This window comes from Sphaerodactylus townsendi, linkage group LG03, assembly GCF_021028975.2.
Source record: "Sphaerodactylus townsendi isolate TG3544 linkage group LG03, MPM_Stown_v2.3, whole genome shotgun sequence".
Classification (NCBI taxonomy): domain Eukaryota; kingdom Metazoa; phylum Chordata; class Lepidosauria; order Squamata; family Sphaerodactylidae; genus Sphaerodactylus; species Sphaerodactylus townsendi.
The window spans coordinates 81,835,907-81,854,724 of record NC_059427.1 but is presented as its reverse complement, the minus strand read 5'-3'; the positions used below and the strand labels follow the sequence as shown (position 1 = coordinate 81,854,724).

General features: G+C 42.1%; 1 protein-coding gene across 1 annotated transcript in view; it reads right to left on the bottom strand.

Moving 5' to 3' along the window:
• Positions 1 to 5,614, bottom strand: part of CSF1R (colony stimulating factor 1 receptor) — a 31,358-nt gene extending 25,744 nt beyond the window's left edge. Inside the window, exons 1-2 of the mRNA XM_048487179.1 lie at positions 5,509 to 5,614; positions 2,259 to 2,498 (exon numbers count right to left, since the gene is read on the bottom strand). Of these exons, the coding sequence (XP_048343136.1) occupies positions 2,259 to 2,331 (73 nt within the window). The 5' untranslated portion in view covers positions 2,332 to 2,498; positions 5,509 to 5,614. The remainder of the gene's footprint in view (positions 1 to 2,258; positions 2,499 to 5,508) is intronic.
• Positions 5,615 to 18,818: the final 13,204 nt, after the last annotated feature.

The window sequence follows — 18,818 nt, the reverse complement described above, 5'->3', positions numbered from 1 at the left end:
ATAAACATACAACTAAAACATTCAGTTCAATCTGCTGTCAGCTCAGAATCAAGTGACTGCCTCCAGACCAGGATAATTTATGGAACACAGGGTATTGGGCCCCAGGCAATGACATCAAGTAGCAATCTGACAAATGTGTGATGACCTCATGTTTTTAACGATTAGTTTGAGTTACACTGACATTGTGATCACTTCCTAGTGGAATATTGAATACTGGCCTGAGTTCTCATGATTCTCAAGTGTTTACCTCCCTCTGGTTTCCCCTATCTTTTCAACGACAGGCTACTCAAAACCCTATTTTTGCTGTGATGTTTTGAAAGCTGGGATGGGCCAGGGTTACCAACATACCTGGAGAAAAAAGTTCTGCCCCTTTAACAGAAGAATATGTGGAAATGGGAAGTTTGAGTTTTTCCTGGCATGGAAATAAAACAACATCAGAGCTCACTCCAATTAGCATCCAGATTAAAGGTTGTTTAAAGGGGAAAAGGGCTTGTTTTCTCCTCCAGACAACTGTAACAAAACACCAACTAAGAAGGGCTCACTGGTGGGAGAGCCAAAATGGCTTCTGTTGGTGGACTGGGACAGGGAAAATGCAGTGAAACTTGAAGCTAGAACATAGTGACAGCCATACTCAAGCAACAGGGACCTCACAGGCCTGTGAAATCAGATGTTTCCACCTGATCCCAGTCCCAATTATTTTATTAAACTAACTGTAGAGAGTATGATTGTATGAACAAAGGATACTACCGGTAATTATGGTTCTTCAAACCAGGATGTGAAACTACACTCTGAGGTTGGTATAGTTTCATGTGCCCTGACCTGGATAGTCCATGCTAGTCTGTTTTCATCAGATCTCAGAAGCAGGTCAGCCCTTGTCAGTGTTTGGATTGGAGACCACCCAGGAATACCAGAGTCATTACATAGAAGCAGGAAATGGCAAACCACCTCTGAATGTCTCTCACCTTGATATTCCTACAGGGTCATCATAAGTCCAGTGTGACATGGCAGAGCCCCCCCCCCACCCGCCCAAGTTTAGCATGATGTCTGAATGCATACTTTCCAGTGTTATACTGGTTTAACCCTAGTTTGTTCTCTGGTGATTTGCTCCCAAGCAATAGAAAAAAGGAAATGTAACTATTTGTCAAGGAAAATCCTGGTTTCACCAAATCCTGGTTTTGTCTGTAAAATTATCATGGTTCTAAGAATTGTACCATTCTGTCAGACTAGTGGCCCACCAAACTACTAACAACATTAATCCATCAGAACTGTTTTTCAGAATATTACATCAGACAGGTACCTGATTACCTTATAAATTTTACAGCATAAAATTTGCTGAAGGAGGATGCTAAGAGGGAGGCAAAGGCCCCTTCCGCACATGCAGAATAATGCACTTTCAATCCACTTCCAATGGACTTTGCAGCTGGATTTTACTGTGCGAAATAGCAAAATCCACTTTTAAACGGTTATGAAAGTGAATTGAAAGTGCATTATTCTGCAAGTGCGGAAGAGGCCAAAGGTAAACAAAAGCAGAACAAATGGCCAGTAAAGCTGTGTTCAGAAGTGAAGGGTTACACCTTCTCTCTACACAGCCTCAATTTGAATTGGTACCACACTGACTTGTAATTAATCTTTTGAAAATGAATGAAGAGTTGTGTTCTTCTTAATCACTGGTCTAACCCTAAGGCAGACATTTTCTTTAATTCTGTTGCCTGAGATCCATTAACCAAGAAATCTCAGATACTGAATTGGATACTTTCTGTGGTCAGTGCATATGGTCTTAAATTGACCCCAACTTTGAGAGTCCACTTGGGATTCAAAACACTATGGAAATGAAATTCAATTTGATCAAGAATTTGTGATATATGGAGAAAATAATATAATGCACGGTAGTTGATATCATTTCTTAAATCTGGTACAACATATTACACGTGGGGTTCAGTGAATAAGAGATACATAATAGATAAGCAGATACCTTTTGGAATGAGCGGATACTATCCATCTTCTATACACTTTACATCATATACAGTTCATTTAATTCCCGAAGCAGCTAAAAGTTATCCTCATTTAGTCAGAAAGTCCTCATGGTCTTTGCACAGCCAGAGTTTATCCAAGGAATCAGATGGAAATTCTGATCAATCTAAACATCACCTGGAATTATATACAGCCCTTGCCCCTCCTCCAAAGTAAAACCCCACAATCATTCATTGCCCCATTGTTATGAGCATTGTATCCTCAGAGTTAGTGAAAATCAAACCTACCATGCCAGACAACAGCTGCTATCACCAGCATCAAGAAAGGCAGGCCCATCACCCCTGGTACTGTGGCAGCCATTCAGCACAGGACAGGTGTGCTGTGATATCAGAAGAGTGCCAGTGCCACAGCTGGATGGATCTTCTTTGGTCGGAAAATGATGGGTGAGATGTAAATGCTGCTAATCCTTCTTCAGTCATGTATTGCCTGTAGTTCTCTCTCTCTTTGGAAGAGAAACTTCTCCTTTTCTGAAATAACCACAAGTTAGGAAATTCCTAGTTTTGTACTTTAAAAGAAATGTGTGAGTGTGTGATAAAAAGTCATCACTAGCAGATGGGGAGGGGAGGTCCAGCTTCCTAAAAAACTATTGATGGGAAGGGATTGCACCCACTAGTCCAGCAGATGGGAAGGGATTGCACCCACTAGTCCTGCCCTGATCTGCACACATTCAAGGGTCCCACACACAAAGAACTTGTCCATATACAATGGACATATGGAGATTGGGGCAGGATTGGTGGGTGATTGGGGCAGGGCTAATCACCTCTTTTCACATGTTTATTAAACAAAACGAAAGCATCCGAAAATGGTATTTTAAAGTGCATGCACTTGACTGAATGCAAGTGTGTATGTTTTCTCTGTTGATGAAGGGGTAGTCTTGGCCTATCATCCCCCTCCCCTTTGGAACAGCAATGTCCTTCTTGGATGGAGAAGGCAATGCTGAGAAGGGATCCAGAACTGTTGTCTGACAAACCTGATTCCTGCTAGAGTATAGCTCCCAAAGGGAAATGCTAGAGTATAGCTCCCAAAGGGAAAAGCACCTACCTCACTCCCCCCACCATTTCTCCACTCAGTATTACAGCCTCCCTGGGGCTCTGTATAATTTAAAAAGAAAATATAAGGGAGGCAATTCACATGCAGGCTGTGGTCATGTTAGATCAGGTTCTAAAAAATTACCCCTGCTGCAACTGCAGTTCAAAGTTCTCTGCCCTCGAAGTTTAAACTAAATGAGAAGCTGGGAGATCCTTGTTCAGAGCCTTCCATTGTTCCTCAAATGCTAACAGAAGGAGGTACAAGGGCTTATCTGGATAGTGGCTATATGAGGTATAGCTTTAACTCTTTTCTAATGAGGTTTTACTGAACAAAACTGCACTAGTATTAGTTCTCAATAGGAAAAATACGTCTCTGTGGGGATAAGCACTCCAAGAGATCTTTCAAGTCAACAAAATTCTATTGTGTTGGATACACTAATCCTACAATGGAGAAGTAGATAGTGGCTCTTTTTGCACAGATCATTTAAAATGTTTGGGAAATGTTTTAAAAAGAACCATTTTGGCTTTTTTGTCTACATAATGTGGAAAAACAAAGCATTTCAGGGAGAAATAGTTCTTTTGTGTGCCATTTTCTGTCACTTCAGTTTGCTTCTCCATGCTGCCTGCCATTTTCTTATTCTTTCCCACAGACATTTCCTCTCCTGGCATCATGACTGGGCGCCATTTCAGTGATTGAAGTACATGAATGAACTCAGTTGTGCCTGCTAATTACAGCAATGTGTCGTTTCCTCCTTTTAAAATTTTCAGTGAGACTTTGAAGCTTTGAAGGCTCCATATGAGAACTGGCATGGATTCTCATATCGAGTCTTCAGCTTCAATACCTCACTGAAAATTTAAAAGGGAAGAAACGGAACACTGTCGTAATCATCAGGCACAATTGAGTTCATTCATGTCTATGGGAAATGTCTATGGGAAAGAATCAATTCACGTCTATGGGAAATGTCAATTCACGTCTATGGGAAATGTCTATGGGAAAGAATAAAAAAATGGCAGGTGGCACTGAAGTGGCAGGCGTGAGCAACTGAGAAAATGAAAGGGAGAACTTGACATTCAGGCAGGAAAAATAAAACATTTCCTGCTCTCTGCACAGTAAGCAGGAAACATTTTAAAAATGGCTTCAGGAAAAAAAGTCACCAGTTTAGCATTTTTAGAATAACCTGTTTTGAGCACAAACAAAATGTTTTCCAAATATTTTTTGGGAAAAAATCTGTGTGGAACTCCACCCCGGAATGTTTTTTTTTCCTTCTGGAAAATATTTTATTGATGCTATATGGAAAAGGCCAGTGTTTCCCATATGGAATCCTGACAGTCAGTTCTGGTTGCTCATGAAATGAAAACTTTTTGTTGTCTTGCTAGTATTTGGTGGACCTTTACAGTGCCAGTCTCAGTCAGAACCTCTTTCATACCTAAGTTAATACAGTCTGCATGGGTTTTCACCAGGTAGGTTAGTCTATCAATAACAACAAAAATTGGTCATGTTTAACTTTGCACAGCATTTGCTGAAAGTAGGCAGCAGCTGGCTTGAGATGGGGAAGACTAGAATGAAAACTAGCTAAAAAGTCTCTTCACCTTCCTCAGTGAATTTCCAGTTTTGTCAGCATTTGAAAGAAGAAGTAGCAGAAGCTTAACATCCCTAATTCATAATGACCTTAAGTGTGTGAAATATAGATATGGGCTGGATCTGGCTATGTGTGGATCCAAACACATGTGGAGCTCTTCACAAAAAGTAGCCATTCTGATGATCAGCAGACTAGCGCGAAGGGAAGAGCGCACTAATATAATTCACGATTCCAGCACTATTCCTGGAGGTTTGGGAGTGGAGCATGTTTTGAGGAGGGGAGTGACTTCCACGGGATATAATGCCATGTAGTCCACCCTTCAAAGCAGTCATGGAACTGATCTATGCAGCCTAGAGCTTAGCTGTAATTCCAGGAGATCTCCAGGTCCCACATGGAGGTTGGTAACCCCGCACACTACATAGAGATTTCCCCTCACCCCACCTTATCCCAAATGGCTGAACAATGTGATTGCTGCTTGTTAGAAAGAGCTTCATGCATACAGCGCTGAGAAGTGCTTAGGGAAGAGGACCTGTTCGTGCAGTGCATGGGCACACATAAGTCCTTGTCTTGTTAAGACTGTAGTCTGCATCAAAACAAAACAGGTTAGTTCAAGATGACATACACTGAGCACCACTCCCTGCATTTTCATATTCAGTCAAAGGTGTCCTCCCAAATTAACTAAAATGATAATGCAAGACTTGTTTATAGAAGTTTGTCTGTTTGCAAGCCAAATATAGGCAGTGGCTAAGCAGCCCCACCCTACCGCTGCAAGTAGAAATCAGGACAGCATTAAGTGGACTGGAAATAGCACATGGTAACACTAAAAGTGTAAACAACATTCTTGTTAAGACTTTGTGGTTCTGATTTACCTGCAGCAAGAATCTTTTCAGAAGACAGCAGAAAGCCAGTAATATATTGCTTTGTTTTCTCCACTCAGATATTTAGACAAGTGAATTTGGAATATGCCTCCGCGTCATTCTTGCATTTTTAGACACCTAGGAAAAGTCTGCTATAAATATGTCATCCCCAAACGTTCTAGAGTATGAGAGTACCTAATTACGCAAATATGTGTGAAATATGCACTGAAATTTTGGGATTGGATTTAACATATCAAAAGTGGAACTGAGTTCATGGAGAAATACTTTAGTTTCCCCGCCCTCTCACTGGAGTCCACTGAGCTTCTCCCCCACCCCACACACAATTAAATTCTGTTCCTGGGCTCAGGGGACAATCATAAACAGAATGGCCAGTCAGATAGCAACTTTAGCAGAATTAGGAACTCAGAAAAATCCCCCTTCCCTTCTAATAATGAAGTGTCATTCTCCTGTTAATGCTGGCAGAACAAGATCTTTGGATCTAACTCTGTATTTGTCATCTAATAATATTTTATTTGATATTTGACAGCTTTTAATGGCTGCCATAAAATGGTACTTCTCAACCATCACAATTATGGGGATTGGGGCACCATTGGGTAATAATCACATCCCTCGACGCCTGAAAATTAAAGGACGCAAACACCCTACAGATTCCAAAAATACATTTCAAAATTTCTTCTTTTTACTCACTGCCACTGGTATATAGTACAAAATATCACAGATGCCTTCACAATAATTAAATATGTACAAGTAAAATGTGTATTAGGCCAACTGGCTTTACAAAGAAAATACACAATCGGCAACAACACATCTGGGTTAGTTGTTATTTCACCCAGGCTTTATCAAGCCTCGTCCTGTAAATAATAAGTACAATTTTTTTTAAAAAAAACCAGGTGTGCATACATTCATCAGTCTGATGACCTCAAACAACAATAATTCATACTTACTTTTCCTGGGGTATAAATCATTATATTCAAACCCTTAGGATCAGAGCATGTGCATGTCTTTCCTATAAGAATATTAAAAATTATAGCAAAGTAAACCTTTAATATAAAGACTTCCTTAAAAATAGCTCCCTATAGTCAACATACCCAGACTGCAGTTTCTTCTGCTTTCCCTTATCAACCCTCGGTCTTCAAGGGAAAACTAACATCACTCTCCTACTTGTAATTTAAAGAAGCCCAGCAGCTAATTGCTTCAAACTGTATATATAACAAAGTTCATTTTTCAATTAAATCCAATAGGTGCACAGTCCTTAAAGGAAAGCAATCATAGTTCTCCCGCATGTGATTTAAAGAGTCCCTGCAGATTATAGCTCCCACCGTAGTGTTAGAGAAACACTGACAAGTCCATTGCTTGATTTAATCCAACAGGTGCAGTTGTACTCAGTTCAAACACAAATTTCATTTCCAATTGTTGCAACAGTCTCTTGATGTCAGCTTGTGAATTCCTTTGATCCAATACTGTCAGAATTGTAAATCTGAGAGAGTGAGGAGGGTGATTTTCCTGCAAAAAGTGCTGCACAAGTGGTGCTTGCACAACCTTCCTCACTCCCACACTCTGCATAATCCTATCTTTATCAGTATTAGTGTAAGTAAGCGTGCTTGCAGTAGCCATCATTCCATTCTGTGAATCAACCTTCACAATTATGGGGATCAGGACCAACAATAACAATAATAATGGGTCATTGCAATCCAAATGACAATTTTGTGTTTCAAGTTTGACAAACTGAATATTTTTCATATATTCATTTCACTTTAGAAGGATAGTTATACCCAAGACATGGAGTTTTATAAACAACAGCCAGCCTTAAGCTAGCCCTGTGATTCTGCATCTAATGCTAATGAAACAAATGAATCACCTCAGTGGAAGATCACAAGGTCTTCCCTGTTATGAAAATCCATTGCTGACATGCTCAACAACAAGCTGGCTGTTATGTTCACAACTGTGTCCCCACTCCAACGCAATAAATAAACACTTCTTTTTGGCCTGGGCCTTCCCCTGTCTGACCCAGCAATGCAGTGTTCCAGAGGTCACAACACAGTTTCATGCTCTCTCAGCTGTTTAAAAATGTCACCGTGATGCAAACCAAAGGGTTTGGCATGAAGAAGTGAAAAGGTTGTTGCAGAAATAGCAGCAAGGAAGAGGGCAGAATGTGAAAGATCTGCATAAATTCACAATACTGCGGCTACCAGCTCGTAGGAGATCAACAGGCTTAAGGGTAGCAACAGCACATAGCAGTGATAAAGGCTCCTGGGCCGAGACATACTGGGTTTATTGCATTCTGAGTATGCCATATGGTTTACAAATCCTATGGCCACCTGAGTTTGCTGGGCTTATATAGTTGCTACCAACTCCCAATCTCCTGGGATTTTTATGAAAACAGCAGAACAGTTCAACAGCAGCACAGTTAAATAAAGGGCAGAACATCTGCATACTTAAAACATTTAAAACTGGCCCCTGTACTAGAAGTTTGATAATCACTTTTTGTAGGGGGTTTTTTGGAACTGATCCATTTAAAATTAAATGTTTGTCTCTCATTATTTATTTACTTCTTTTATACTCCTTTTTTCTCCCTTTGGGACCAAAAGTGGCTATTATTCTCCTACCTATTTCATCCTCACAACAACCCTATAAGGTAGGTTAGGCTGAGAATGGATGACTGGCTGAAGATCACCCAGTAAGACAATGGTGATTCGAACCTGGGTCACCCAGATCCTCGTCCAAACACTCTAACCACTGTACCATACTGGCTGCCTTATATTAAACACAGGCGAATGTCCTGGAAATACTTTCTTAGAAGACCTGTAATTTTCAGATGTCATGAGAGAAACCGGTGACAAAAGTAGAGAGTTGGAGAAGAGATAAGCAGTTCATCATGAAAGAGGATGAAGATAAGGAAAGAAAATTTTTGATGAAAGCAGGACGCAGTTCATAGTATTAATTCTCATACAGCTGCAAAACCTGGATTCATATGATTAGTATCTGACCAGTCGACAGAAATAAAGAGATGCAATTGCAAATGTATAGTACCACAAAGATAGCAAACAAGAATCACATGTTCCACAAAATAGAGAGGATATCAGCCCAATAACTGTGAGACATGCAAATATGTAAATGTTAGGTATACAGCTACATCCATACGATTAGCACTTTCTGATGTGGGTGGGAACACTTAGAAAGAATTGTATCATATTATTTTGATCAATAATTTGTCAACCCAAAGTATGATAACTTTTGGGGAAAGTAATGGAAACCTTGAGTTCCTTTACTGCAAAGTGTGTGAATACAGGATTAACGCTACACTATTTTAAACAGATATGAACACTGTAGTTTTAAAACACCACCAATTCATGTCTTAGACTTAGAGGAACTGCGTGTGTGTGTGTTCGTCTATTTTTCCAAGAGTGAATGAGTACTGACTCACTTGAAGGAACAAGTACCAAATCATCAGCAGAGGGGAAACTGTGCCTCAGTGGCACATCAGTTGCTTCTGCCATTTGAGATGCCTATGGCTGACAAGTGGCACAGTGCCTGCCATTTTGCTATTATTGTAATGGCGAGTCTTGTAGAAGAATATCTGACTGACACATGTGCTTTCAAGTAGAGCTCACATGCCTAGTGTTGAGAGCCCCACCCTAAAATTTACCTGAACCAGTGAAGAATTTCAGGCAGGTGGCAAAGGCCCCCATGGACGGCTCTGGCAACTATACTGAGCCTCCAACAAGCCCCACACAAAAGCAGGCAAGGAAGGGTCAGGCAAGCCACAACACAGGGAAGTTCCCCTTGCCAGCCTCCCCCTCCATGCAACATAAAGAAGAGGCAGGGCTCTACTGCTGAGCTACATCTGCAGGTAATCCCACCTGTTTTAAACAGGCTTGGGATGAAGCAGAGGCCCTCGATGGTGGCAGGAGAGAGAAGAGCACAGAGATGGGTGGAACCAGGAATCTAGCCACTTCTGTTGCCCTCACTGAGCAAGATGCCTTTTCTCATGCAGCTTTAAATGAGTCCAGGGCTGTCCCACTCACTGGAAAGCCTTTAGAGGCAGAAAGCAGACTAGCCAAGGAGCATGGACCAGATCTCTAACTGCAGTTAGAGAAGAGGTGTGGAGCCAGGCAGATGGGGAACCAGGGTGAGACAAAATCTTTCTCCTCCTCCAGCGACTGAGGCTATGTCTGTGACTTGCTGCTAAAAGTTGTTGGAGGGTATTGGCAGCTCCAGGCTCTACCCTTTGTGAGTCAGAGCCTGACATTACAGATTTAATTCCTAGGGAGTTTGAGTCTCTATCCTATGTTGCCCTAGTAGCAAAGTCAAAAGCACAAGACAGACCACCACTCTCACAGTGTTCTGTCACTACTCACCTAACTACAATATTATCATATTAGCTATCCAAGGAAGGTGCCAATCAGTATAGGGTGGTGGGCTGGATAGATTTTCTGCTAGTAAAAAGAGGAGATCATTGTAAGATGCTGAAATCACACAGGAAGACGCTGATACAGTGTTTCCCCAAAAATAAGACAGTGTCTTATATTAATTTTTGCTCCCAAAGATGCGCTAGGTCTTATTTTCAGGGGATCTCTTATTTTTCCGCTCCACAGCTGCATGCTCTGGTGTTCTGTTCGACGGGCATTCTTCCAAACAAAAACTTTGCTACATCTTGCTTTCGGGGGATGCTTTATAATTAGCACTTCAGCAAAACCTCTACTACGTCTTATTTTTCAGGGATGTCTTATTTTCGGGGAAACAGGGTAGTTGTTTTAATAAACATATAGTAACTGTACTCAATTTTATCCTCTAGCTGGCATATCCAGAGTTCTGAGAAAAACCTGGACTGGAGCTGTGCCAGATTTTAGTATCCTGCAACTATTATAAAACTTGAAACAGATCACTCAGTGTTACAAACACTGGATAAAACACACTCGTATATCTGTATAAAGGCAACAAACATTTGCAAAAGACAGAATGCATATTGCATTTGCACTTGCAAAAGACAGAATGCATATGCATAAGGAAGAATGCATATTGTCAAAGCAAAGGAATAAGAGATAAAATTGTGAGAAAGAAAACTTCACTGAGGCTCAGAGATCCTACAAATTGTTTGTACTAAGACTGCACCTTCTGTTATCTCTGTTGAGTATCCCCCAACAATTTTCTGCAATAGGACTGTACTGGCATTCATGGACATATTAGGTATTTGACACTTAGTATTCCAACATTTCAGACTTTATCTTCTTCACAGATTAAGGAACTGTGAAGAACTACTGGTTCTCATGACTAACAAAATTAATGCAAGTTACAGAATCAAGGACAAGACTTTAGTCCTCCAGCACAGCACATTCACACAGCTTAGCCGCTTGGTTACACAACAGATACTTCCACAGTATCTAAGCTGACCGTTGTTTGATTTGTAAGGGAAAGGGCAACTTATGTTTTAGCTCCAGCTACTCTTTTAAGCTGTGTTTTGGAAAGTAGGGCATACAATTAAGAGTTGGCACTCATGGGGGAAACTATACACACATGTGAATATGGCTGGATTCAGCACTTAACAACTAACTGTGTGTGCTTGTGGTCAACTCTTATAAATTACTATACCCATTACTGGATTGTGTTGTGGCTTGAGGAGCAGAAGCCGTGGGTGATATTGGTACATACCGCTTATTTTCCTTTGGTTACTGCATTGCAAGGGAAATGTTACATTTCTATTTTCAGGGAGTTCATAACTTCCAAGGAGATGTGCATGCACGCAAATCCCTCTTCAACCTTAATGTGTGCTATACAACCTTGGGCCAGTTCCACATTTTGGGGTTTGGACAATGTCTGAACAGAGCTGGAACAGGTTGAAGTGATTAAGAGCAGGTGGCTTCTAAGCTGGAGAACTGGGTTTGATTCCCCACTCCTCCACCTGAGTGGCAGAGGCTTATCTAGTGAACCAGATGTGTTTCCACACTCCTACATTCCTGCTGGGTGACCTGGGGCTAGTCACAGTTCTTTGGAACTCTCTCAGCCCCACCTAGCTCACAAGATGTCTGTTGTGGGGAGAGGAAGGCAAAGGAGCTTATAAGCTACCTTGAGTCTCCTTACAGGAGAGAAAGGTGGGGTACTACTACTACTACTACTACTACTACTACTACTACTCTTTTTCTCCTCCTCCTCCTCCTCCTCCTCCTCTCTGAAATACCATTTGAAATGGTGCGGCCCCATTATAATTCATACATTTTCACAAAGTGCGAGTCCAATAGTACTTTAAAGACCAACAACACTAAGGTATATAATGTGTGTGTGTGTGTGTACACACACATATTTTGGAAAATTTTATTGTCACTGTACTCAAACTTTAGTCTGCTACTACAGAATAGCCCACTTTCCTACTAGAAACCTTTTAACAACAGATACATATGTGCAGATACACCTAAGCAAGTTTTTGGCCGTTTTTTTCATTGTGAAATTGCATCTGGGTGGACCTGGGATCTCATGTACTGGGTCAATTTTGCCCCGGTCTGATTCTGCATGGTTTCCCACTTCTGCCTCTACACTAAAGTGACCAGATTTTTCCAATTAAAAAGTGGGAACCGCGGCGCACAGCAGCACACTGCGGCAGCGCAGTGCCTTCTGGGGCGCTTCCCTGTTTCCTGACTGGGGAGCGCCGCCGCAAAAGGCAGTGTGCTGCTGCGGGCCATTGACCCTAATCGGGACAATGGCATAAGCCCGGCGGGACGCGGGACACTCTACGCAAAAGCGTGAGTGTCCCGCGAAAATTGGGATGGCTGGTCACCGTACTCTACACTGCTCCAACTGTTTCTGCATGGGCACAGGGCCTTTTTTCATTTGCCCTGCAATCTATTTCACGCATGCGCTGATAACCTCCATTTTCCGCATTCTGATTGGCCACTGGTTGTGTCACTCAAATGGACTAATTCTCCCCCATCCCCCATTCACTTTCACAGAGGGAGAAATCATGGATTTAGAAAGAGAAAGGGTGGGGGGAAAGGGAACAAAGGACAGTCTGCCTTTCCCAGGCAGGATGGGAGGAAAGTGTATGGGGGGGGGGCAGCCCTTTTGCATCAGCTGCAGTGAAAGACTCCATTTAGGAGAGGAGGAAGCCCTTTTATGCAGATGGCTGGGAAGCCGTGATTCCTTTCGCATTTGTGTCTTCTCATCTCCACCTCCCACCCATAAATCTCCCCCACCTTTCCTCCAGCAGATGGATTTTGGCCACTGTGGCTCAGCAGAGGGTGTCTCCCTTCCTCCTCTCTGGGCTGCACACAAGCCTCTGCTTAATGCGATCAAAACACACACACACCCTCCTTTGCCATTTGAATTTCTGGATCACACTTTCAGCGTGGAAAGTGTTGGGCGGGCCAGAATGGTGAGGCAGGAAAAATGCAAAAGTTCTGCCCCAGATCTGCTTCTGTGGTTTTTTCATGGCACCAGGGTCACAACATAGGGGTATTTAAAAAGTACCGCCTTGCTAGCGATTTCTGAAATTTGCAGAGAAAAGGCAATACCGTGTGGTGGCACCAGGGTCACACCAGGGCAGACACGCTGCAGCTCCGGGAGCCGTGAGGAATCCTCAAATGCTCACGTGTATTCCCTGTGCTCACACTGGTGCAATTTTGCCTTGAAAAACTGGCCATACACTTTTGTAGGTTCCTAAGATACCACTCTTCATTAGCAAGCAATCTGTGTGAATGACTGTCCACCCCTTTGCCCCTACCAACAAGAGTTCATCTTTTTCCATGATTGTTTTCAAATGCCAGAAGAACTGTGACTTCATGGATTGAGGACCACACCAGATGTCAAGACTGTTTGATTCTTCAGTAACTCTCACTGCTTAACTGTCACCACCTTGTTGATTTCACACATGCATACAAATGTGCATTTGAAACATAGCTAAAATAACTAGGCATCTGCCCTATCTGCCAAATATGGAACAAGCCACAGCTGCTAGATGTACCCTCAAATACTCAACTCAAATAGTTGAAGATGCAAGAATAATTAAATTATCTGAAGTCCATCTACTGGCTATTCAATGACTATGGTTTTCTCCACAGGGAGTTCATTCAGTTCTTCCCACAATGGGGAGGAAAGACACATAATCATGACTTTTGATGTGTGTGTGTGTGTGTGTGTGTGTGTGTGTGTGTGTGTGATTATTTTTCCTACTTACTGACTCAGCTCTGAATGATTATTTATGAGGAAAAGTTGCCAGCTATGACGGCAACAGCTCAGCTTTCCCATATGAATCAGGTCCTCTCGTAGCAAATATTATCTTACTTTAACAAGAATGCAGCCTCCTTATTAGCCATTTCCTTGCATCCAGGATTATCTGCAGCATGTATGAGCGGCAGGTAGCTTGCTGGGCTGTTTCTGTCTTTGTGAGTAATTTCAGGATTTGGGTTTGAGTAGCAGAATGGACACCACCTTGCTGATTTCACAAATACACATAAAATGTTAGGAATGTCATTTGGAGTATAGCTAATGACAAATTTGTTAATCTTAAGTGACTTGTCATCTGAATGAAAACAAACAAACAAACATTGGGCTCTGCACTGACTGTGCTGGTTTTCTGGTGGTGCCTTGGTGTCTGCGATTGCAGTCTGCTTTCAATTCCCATGTCTTCAAATGTCTACTTGCGAGGGCTGGCAAAGGTGTGGGAGCATGTGGCTGCTCAGAGATTTGCCTGACAAGGATGCTGGTCAGCCAGAACACTTTGCCCATGTCACACAGTCCGTGTAGAGGATTTTCATCCAAAATTGCTGTCTTCTTGACTTGGGAAATAGCTCACTTCATGAAATCAGGGGTCCTCCTTGCTCAAGCCATTCGTACTGTCAGATGTTAACCTGGCATACTTTTCTTGCTGAGGTTTTGGTGTCCAATTTCCCATTATTACCACCCTGCTTCCAAATTTCAGAGAAAAAGGCAAACAGGCTTTGCTGTATAATGGTCACCCCAGCACAATGACCCCAAATCGCCCACCATGATACAGTTAATGCAACCAAGCCCACCTGCTTTTGATACTAGTGAAACCTTGAAAAGCCCATTCAATAAAGCAAAATAAAGCTTTATTGAAGAAAGTTAAAAATAAGGCATACTGTTCAATGGCAGTAGAATGCACAAAATAATGCTAACTGTCTTACTTACTGGATTCCTAATGCAGCCCAGTTGGTATTAACTGCAAATAATTTCCAGAGTACAATGCAAGTATCTTCCTGATAGCAAGGGGGATGAGGAGGAGGAGGTAACGAGATGAGGAATTCTTTTCCCTAGCTACATTTAGAGGGGAAAAAAAATCTGACCCTAACCTCCTGATCTCTTCAACCAATCATTGGGCTGCATCTATGGGACTTTCCAAGGTGAGTTCTCCTTTCCAGGGCAGATTCACAGCTGAAGCATATGAACTAATTTAGCAGGCCTGACAACCTGTCCTTGAAAAGAGGCTGCTGTGTGGGAGAGTACACAAACCTGCAAAGAGCTAGGGGGGAAAAACTTTAAGATGGAAAATTCTTCCACGAGAGATTCTCTCTTGACATCGGGAACTAGGGTTGCCAACTGCAGGTTGGGAACTATTTGGAGAATTTTGGGGTGGAGCCTGGGGGCAGTGGGGGTTGGGAAGGGTCTTCAATGGGGTATAATGTCACACAGTCTGCCTTCCAAAGCAGCCATTTTCTCCAGGTGAATTTATCTCTGTCGTCTGGAGATCAGCTGTAATCTCAGGAGATCTCTAGTCACCACCTGAAGGGTGGCAATCCTATCAGGAACCTGGCTGCATAGGGGATCAAAAATGCATACTGTGCTGGCAGAACAGCAAATCGTTTTAAAGCTAATTGGCTTGAAGGACTCCGGCTAACTGGGTGTGCTGTGGGGAAGGTCATATTATCCACTTTGAATCTCCATGGTCAGAGGGAAAGATAGGATAGAAAATTCTGAGTAAATGAATGAATAAATAATCTGTTCTTAGTGAAGCTTCCCATAAGTTGCTGGTGCTTTTCCAGAAAGACACTTTAAAGGTTATTTTCCAAAGAAGACACAGCACCAGCTATTCTAGAATGAGGGTTTGAGCACTGACAATAACTTAGGATATGAAGGACGAGGGTGATGGGATCTCTTTTGACTTTCTCCAGCCAGTGAAAAATGTACAACTTAAGGCCGTTTCATGCATAAATCTGGCCTATTCAGACAGACAATATACATACATTGTCGAAGTCTTTCACAGCCGGAATCACTGGGGAGAGAATGCTGCTAGAACACGGCCATACAGCCCGGAAACCACATACAGCCATACACCCCCAATATACATACAATTTATATACGTGCAGTCCAAATATAGATTGTGGCATCACACACAAATATTTTGCTGTGTTTGCACACTGCTCACATACAAACCTCTCCCCTCCTTCCCCGCTATTTGCTGTGTGAAGGAAAACTTAAAGGTACCACATGAGCATCTGTATGCTTTCCCTATAGGCTACATAGAAAATATAAAGATGGGGAAGGGGGCTGGGGAGGCAGCTGAGGCACAGGGGAATAATGAGTTACAACTTTTCTTCCCAAGTATTGTGGGCCAAGCATTTCTTTAAAAAATACTTTCAAGATCTCCTGAAGTCACGTCTACTTTGGCTCTTGATGCTCTAAACTGTAAGGCCAAAGTCAGATTTTAATTCCTGCTTCCAAGGCTGGTTTAAGCAAAATTTGTGCTTACAGTCTCCCCTGCCCAGCCCCCCAGCTCCCGTTTTAAGGCTTCTCCTTAGACAGCAACCTGTGTGCAGGAGGCTGTACAACTGGGTTAGGGAGGACACATCCATTTCAAATTTGCAGCATTCAAGATCTTCAGATAGCCTCAGAGCTCAAAGAGATTGTTACATGAACAGGTGTTGCACCTCCCTGAGGGGCACCTGAATATAAACTATGGAACAAACCTAGAATACCCTGACTACAGCCCTCTTTGTAAGTCTTCTTGGACTCCAAGACAGCACCTGCCAGTTTTTTTCACTCACCTTTTGCTCTTCCATGCAGCCAAATGACTCTTCACATGCTCTGTAATTCAAAGCTCCAATATTACCCCAGCTTCCCTTTCCCGTCATGCACTTTAGCAAATCTTTTTGCTATGTAAGCCATCTTTTTGCGCTTGGTAACACAGCTGAACTTTCCATAAGCCCACAAATTGCACTAAGCATATTAACATTCTTCTATTTTGTAAACAGTTAACTTCCAGTTCAAATCTTAATTCCAGAGAATATAGGAAAAGGTTGCAAAAAGATCACAGAAAATCGGATTTTAAAAAGAAGCTCTTTTAATTTTAAAAATCTTTCTTTAAAAACACATATAAAAAGTTTACAGCATAAAAAATAATATCTCACAAGTGTAGATGTGGTTTAATAAGAGAAATCTTAACATATACATGTAAACCTAAGATAGTGTTACATCTTTGGTACCTTAGTTCAAACACATTTTTGCATTTTCACCCTCATGATGGCTTCAAAAAGTTTTGAAAGAAAATATGTGGATTTTTGTTTCCATTCAGAGAGTGGTATTAGTTGCTGCAGGAACTGGGTTTAGTAAACCCAGAGGTTTACTCAGAAACAAGAATTGCATTGGTATAGTGTTCAGAATAACAGGGTTCATGATGTTTTTATGACAATGTGTGGCTGGGTTGTGATGGAGAGCAACCAGTCTCCGGGGGGGGGGGGGGGGGGGGGGGCCTCCAGGAAATACAACTGACCTCCAGCCTGCAAAGATCACTTGCACTGGAGAAAATGCCCCCTTTGGAGTGTGCAACATCATGTCTTTACTAAGTTTCCTCTCGAAACTCTCTCCCACACTCCAGTTCCAAATTGCCAGAAATTTCCCAGCCCAGAGCTGGCAACAGGATAATGACCCCTTAAACAGAAAATGGCTGCTTTGGAGGTTGTACATGTAATAAGCAGAAAGCAAAGAGTTAATTGGAACCTGAATATGGGTTGGAGGAAAACTCCACCCCCTGGACTGTTCTTTTTTCTTGCTTTCAGTTTCTGTGTTAATCTGAATTTAGTTGCAATAAAGAAGTTTTGCTTTATTCTGGAACTTTACTCTCTGAATGGACAATCAATTGCTGTTTTTGCACTGTCCAAATATCCCGGGTTGAACAAGGAAAATATCCAGGTTTAGCCAAGAAGTTCACATGGTTCCCGGTCCTAAAGCGGATTTGTCCCACAATATTTCCTTCATCTCAGGATTTTAAAAAAATCACCAATTTGGTGATCCTTTTAAAAAATCCCACGTTGAACCCGTTATCATGCAAACACTACAGGAGCAGAACCAGTTTATTTTTCCCACACAGCCACCTGATCTCCAAAACCTGCCATACTGATCTCCCCACCTGAGGTCATGTCAGTTTTCAACTCTGCTGAGCCGCCGATCGTTGCAGCCTGGAAATGTCCCCCCCACCCAGCACATTTTCTGTATCGACCTGGTGCCATTTTGCCTGGGTTAATTAGGAGTGGAGTCACAAAATGTTCCTATTTTCTTTTCTGTAGATGTACTGATTGTTTGGAGTGCATAGCTAGGGAGATGTGCATTTTGGGCCAAATGTTAGTGGGCTTATCACGGGGGGGGGGGGGTGTCTCTTGTTTTCCACAAAAATATAAGAATGTGAGTCGGAATGTGATATGATATTGTGCCCCATTGTTTTTTTGCTGCTGCTTGCTGTGTTAATGAACACAGCTGCTGCCCAAAAACAACAGCCAATCAGAACATGGGACATTGGGGATGTTTGCGCATGCGCTGATACACCATGCGAAACAAACTGGAATATTTTCTCCCAGTCTTCACTCGATTCCTTCACAGAAAACGGGCAGCCATGTGAAGGGAGAAACCAGGATAAAATAGACTCAGATTGTAAGATAAGAATTGTAACCCAGTATAATTGTGCCGTGTAGAAACAGACAATGAGGAGCAACCACCATGACTAATTTAGGCTCACCAGCTCTCTGGGATAAGACTAGAAATCAGGTACCTCTTTAACGTGCCTCAAAACCACATCAGAGCAAGGAAAATATTCTCTCTGCTTGTGACTAGGTGGTTTTATGAATAAAGTTGACAGGGATCATTGCTAGTACCATGGCAGGGGTGAGATCCTTGTTATTTGTGTCAAGCCTTCAATAATGGCAAAAAGTGTCTCTAAATAAAGCAAATCTGGAGGGGAAATCCTCTGCACTGGTTTTTTCAAACATTAGAAATTATAATAGGTGTCCTATCTGTCCCACTTGCCTTGTACAGTGGCTCCCCCTGAGTATAAGACTGAAGCGGTGGGTGATGCAAAGCCTCTA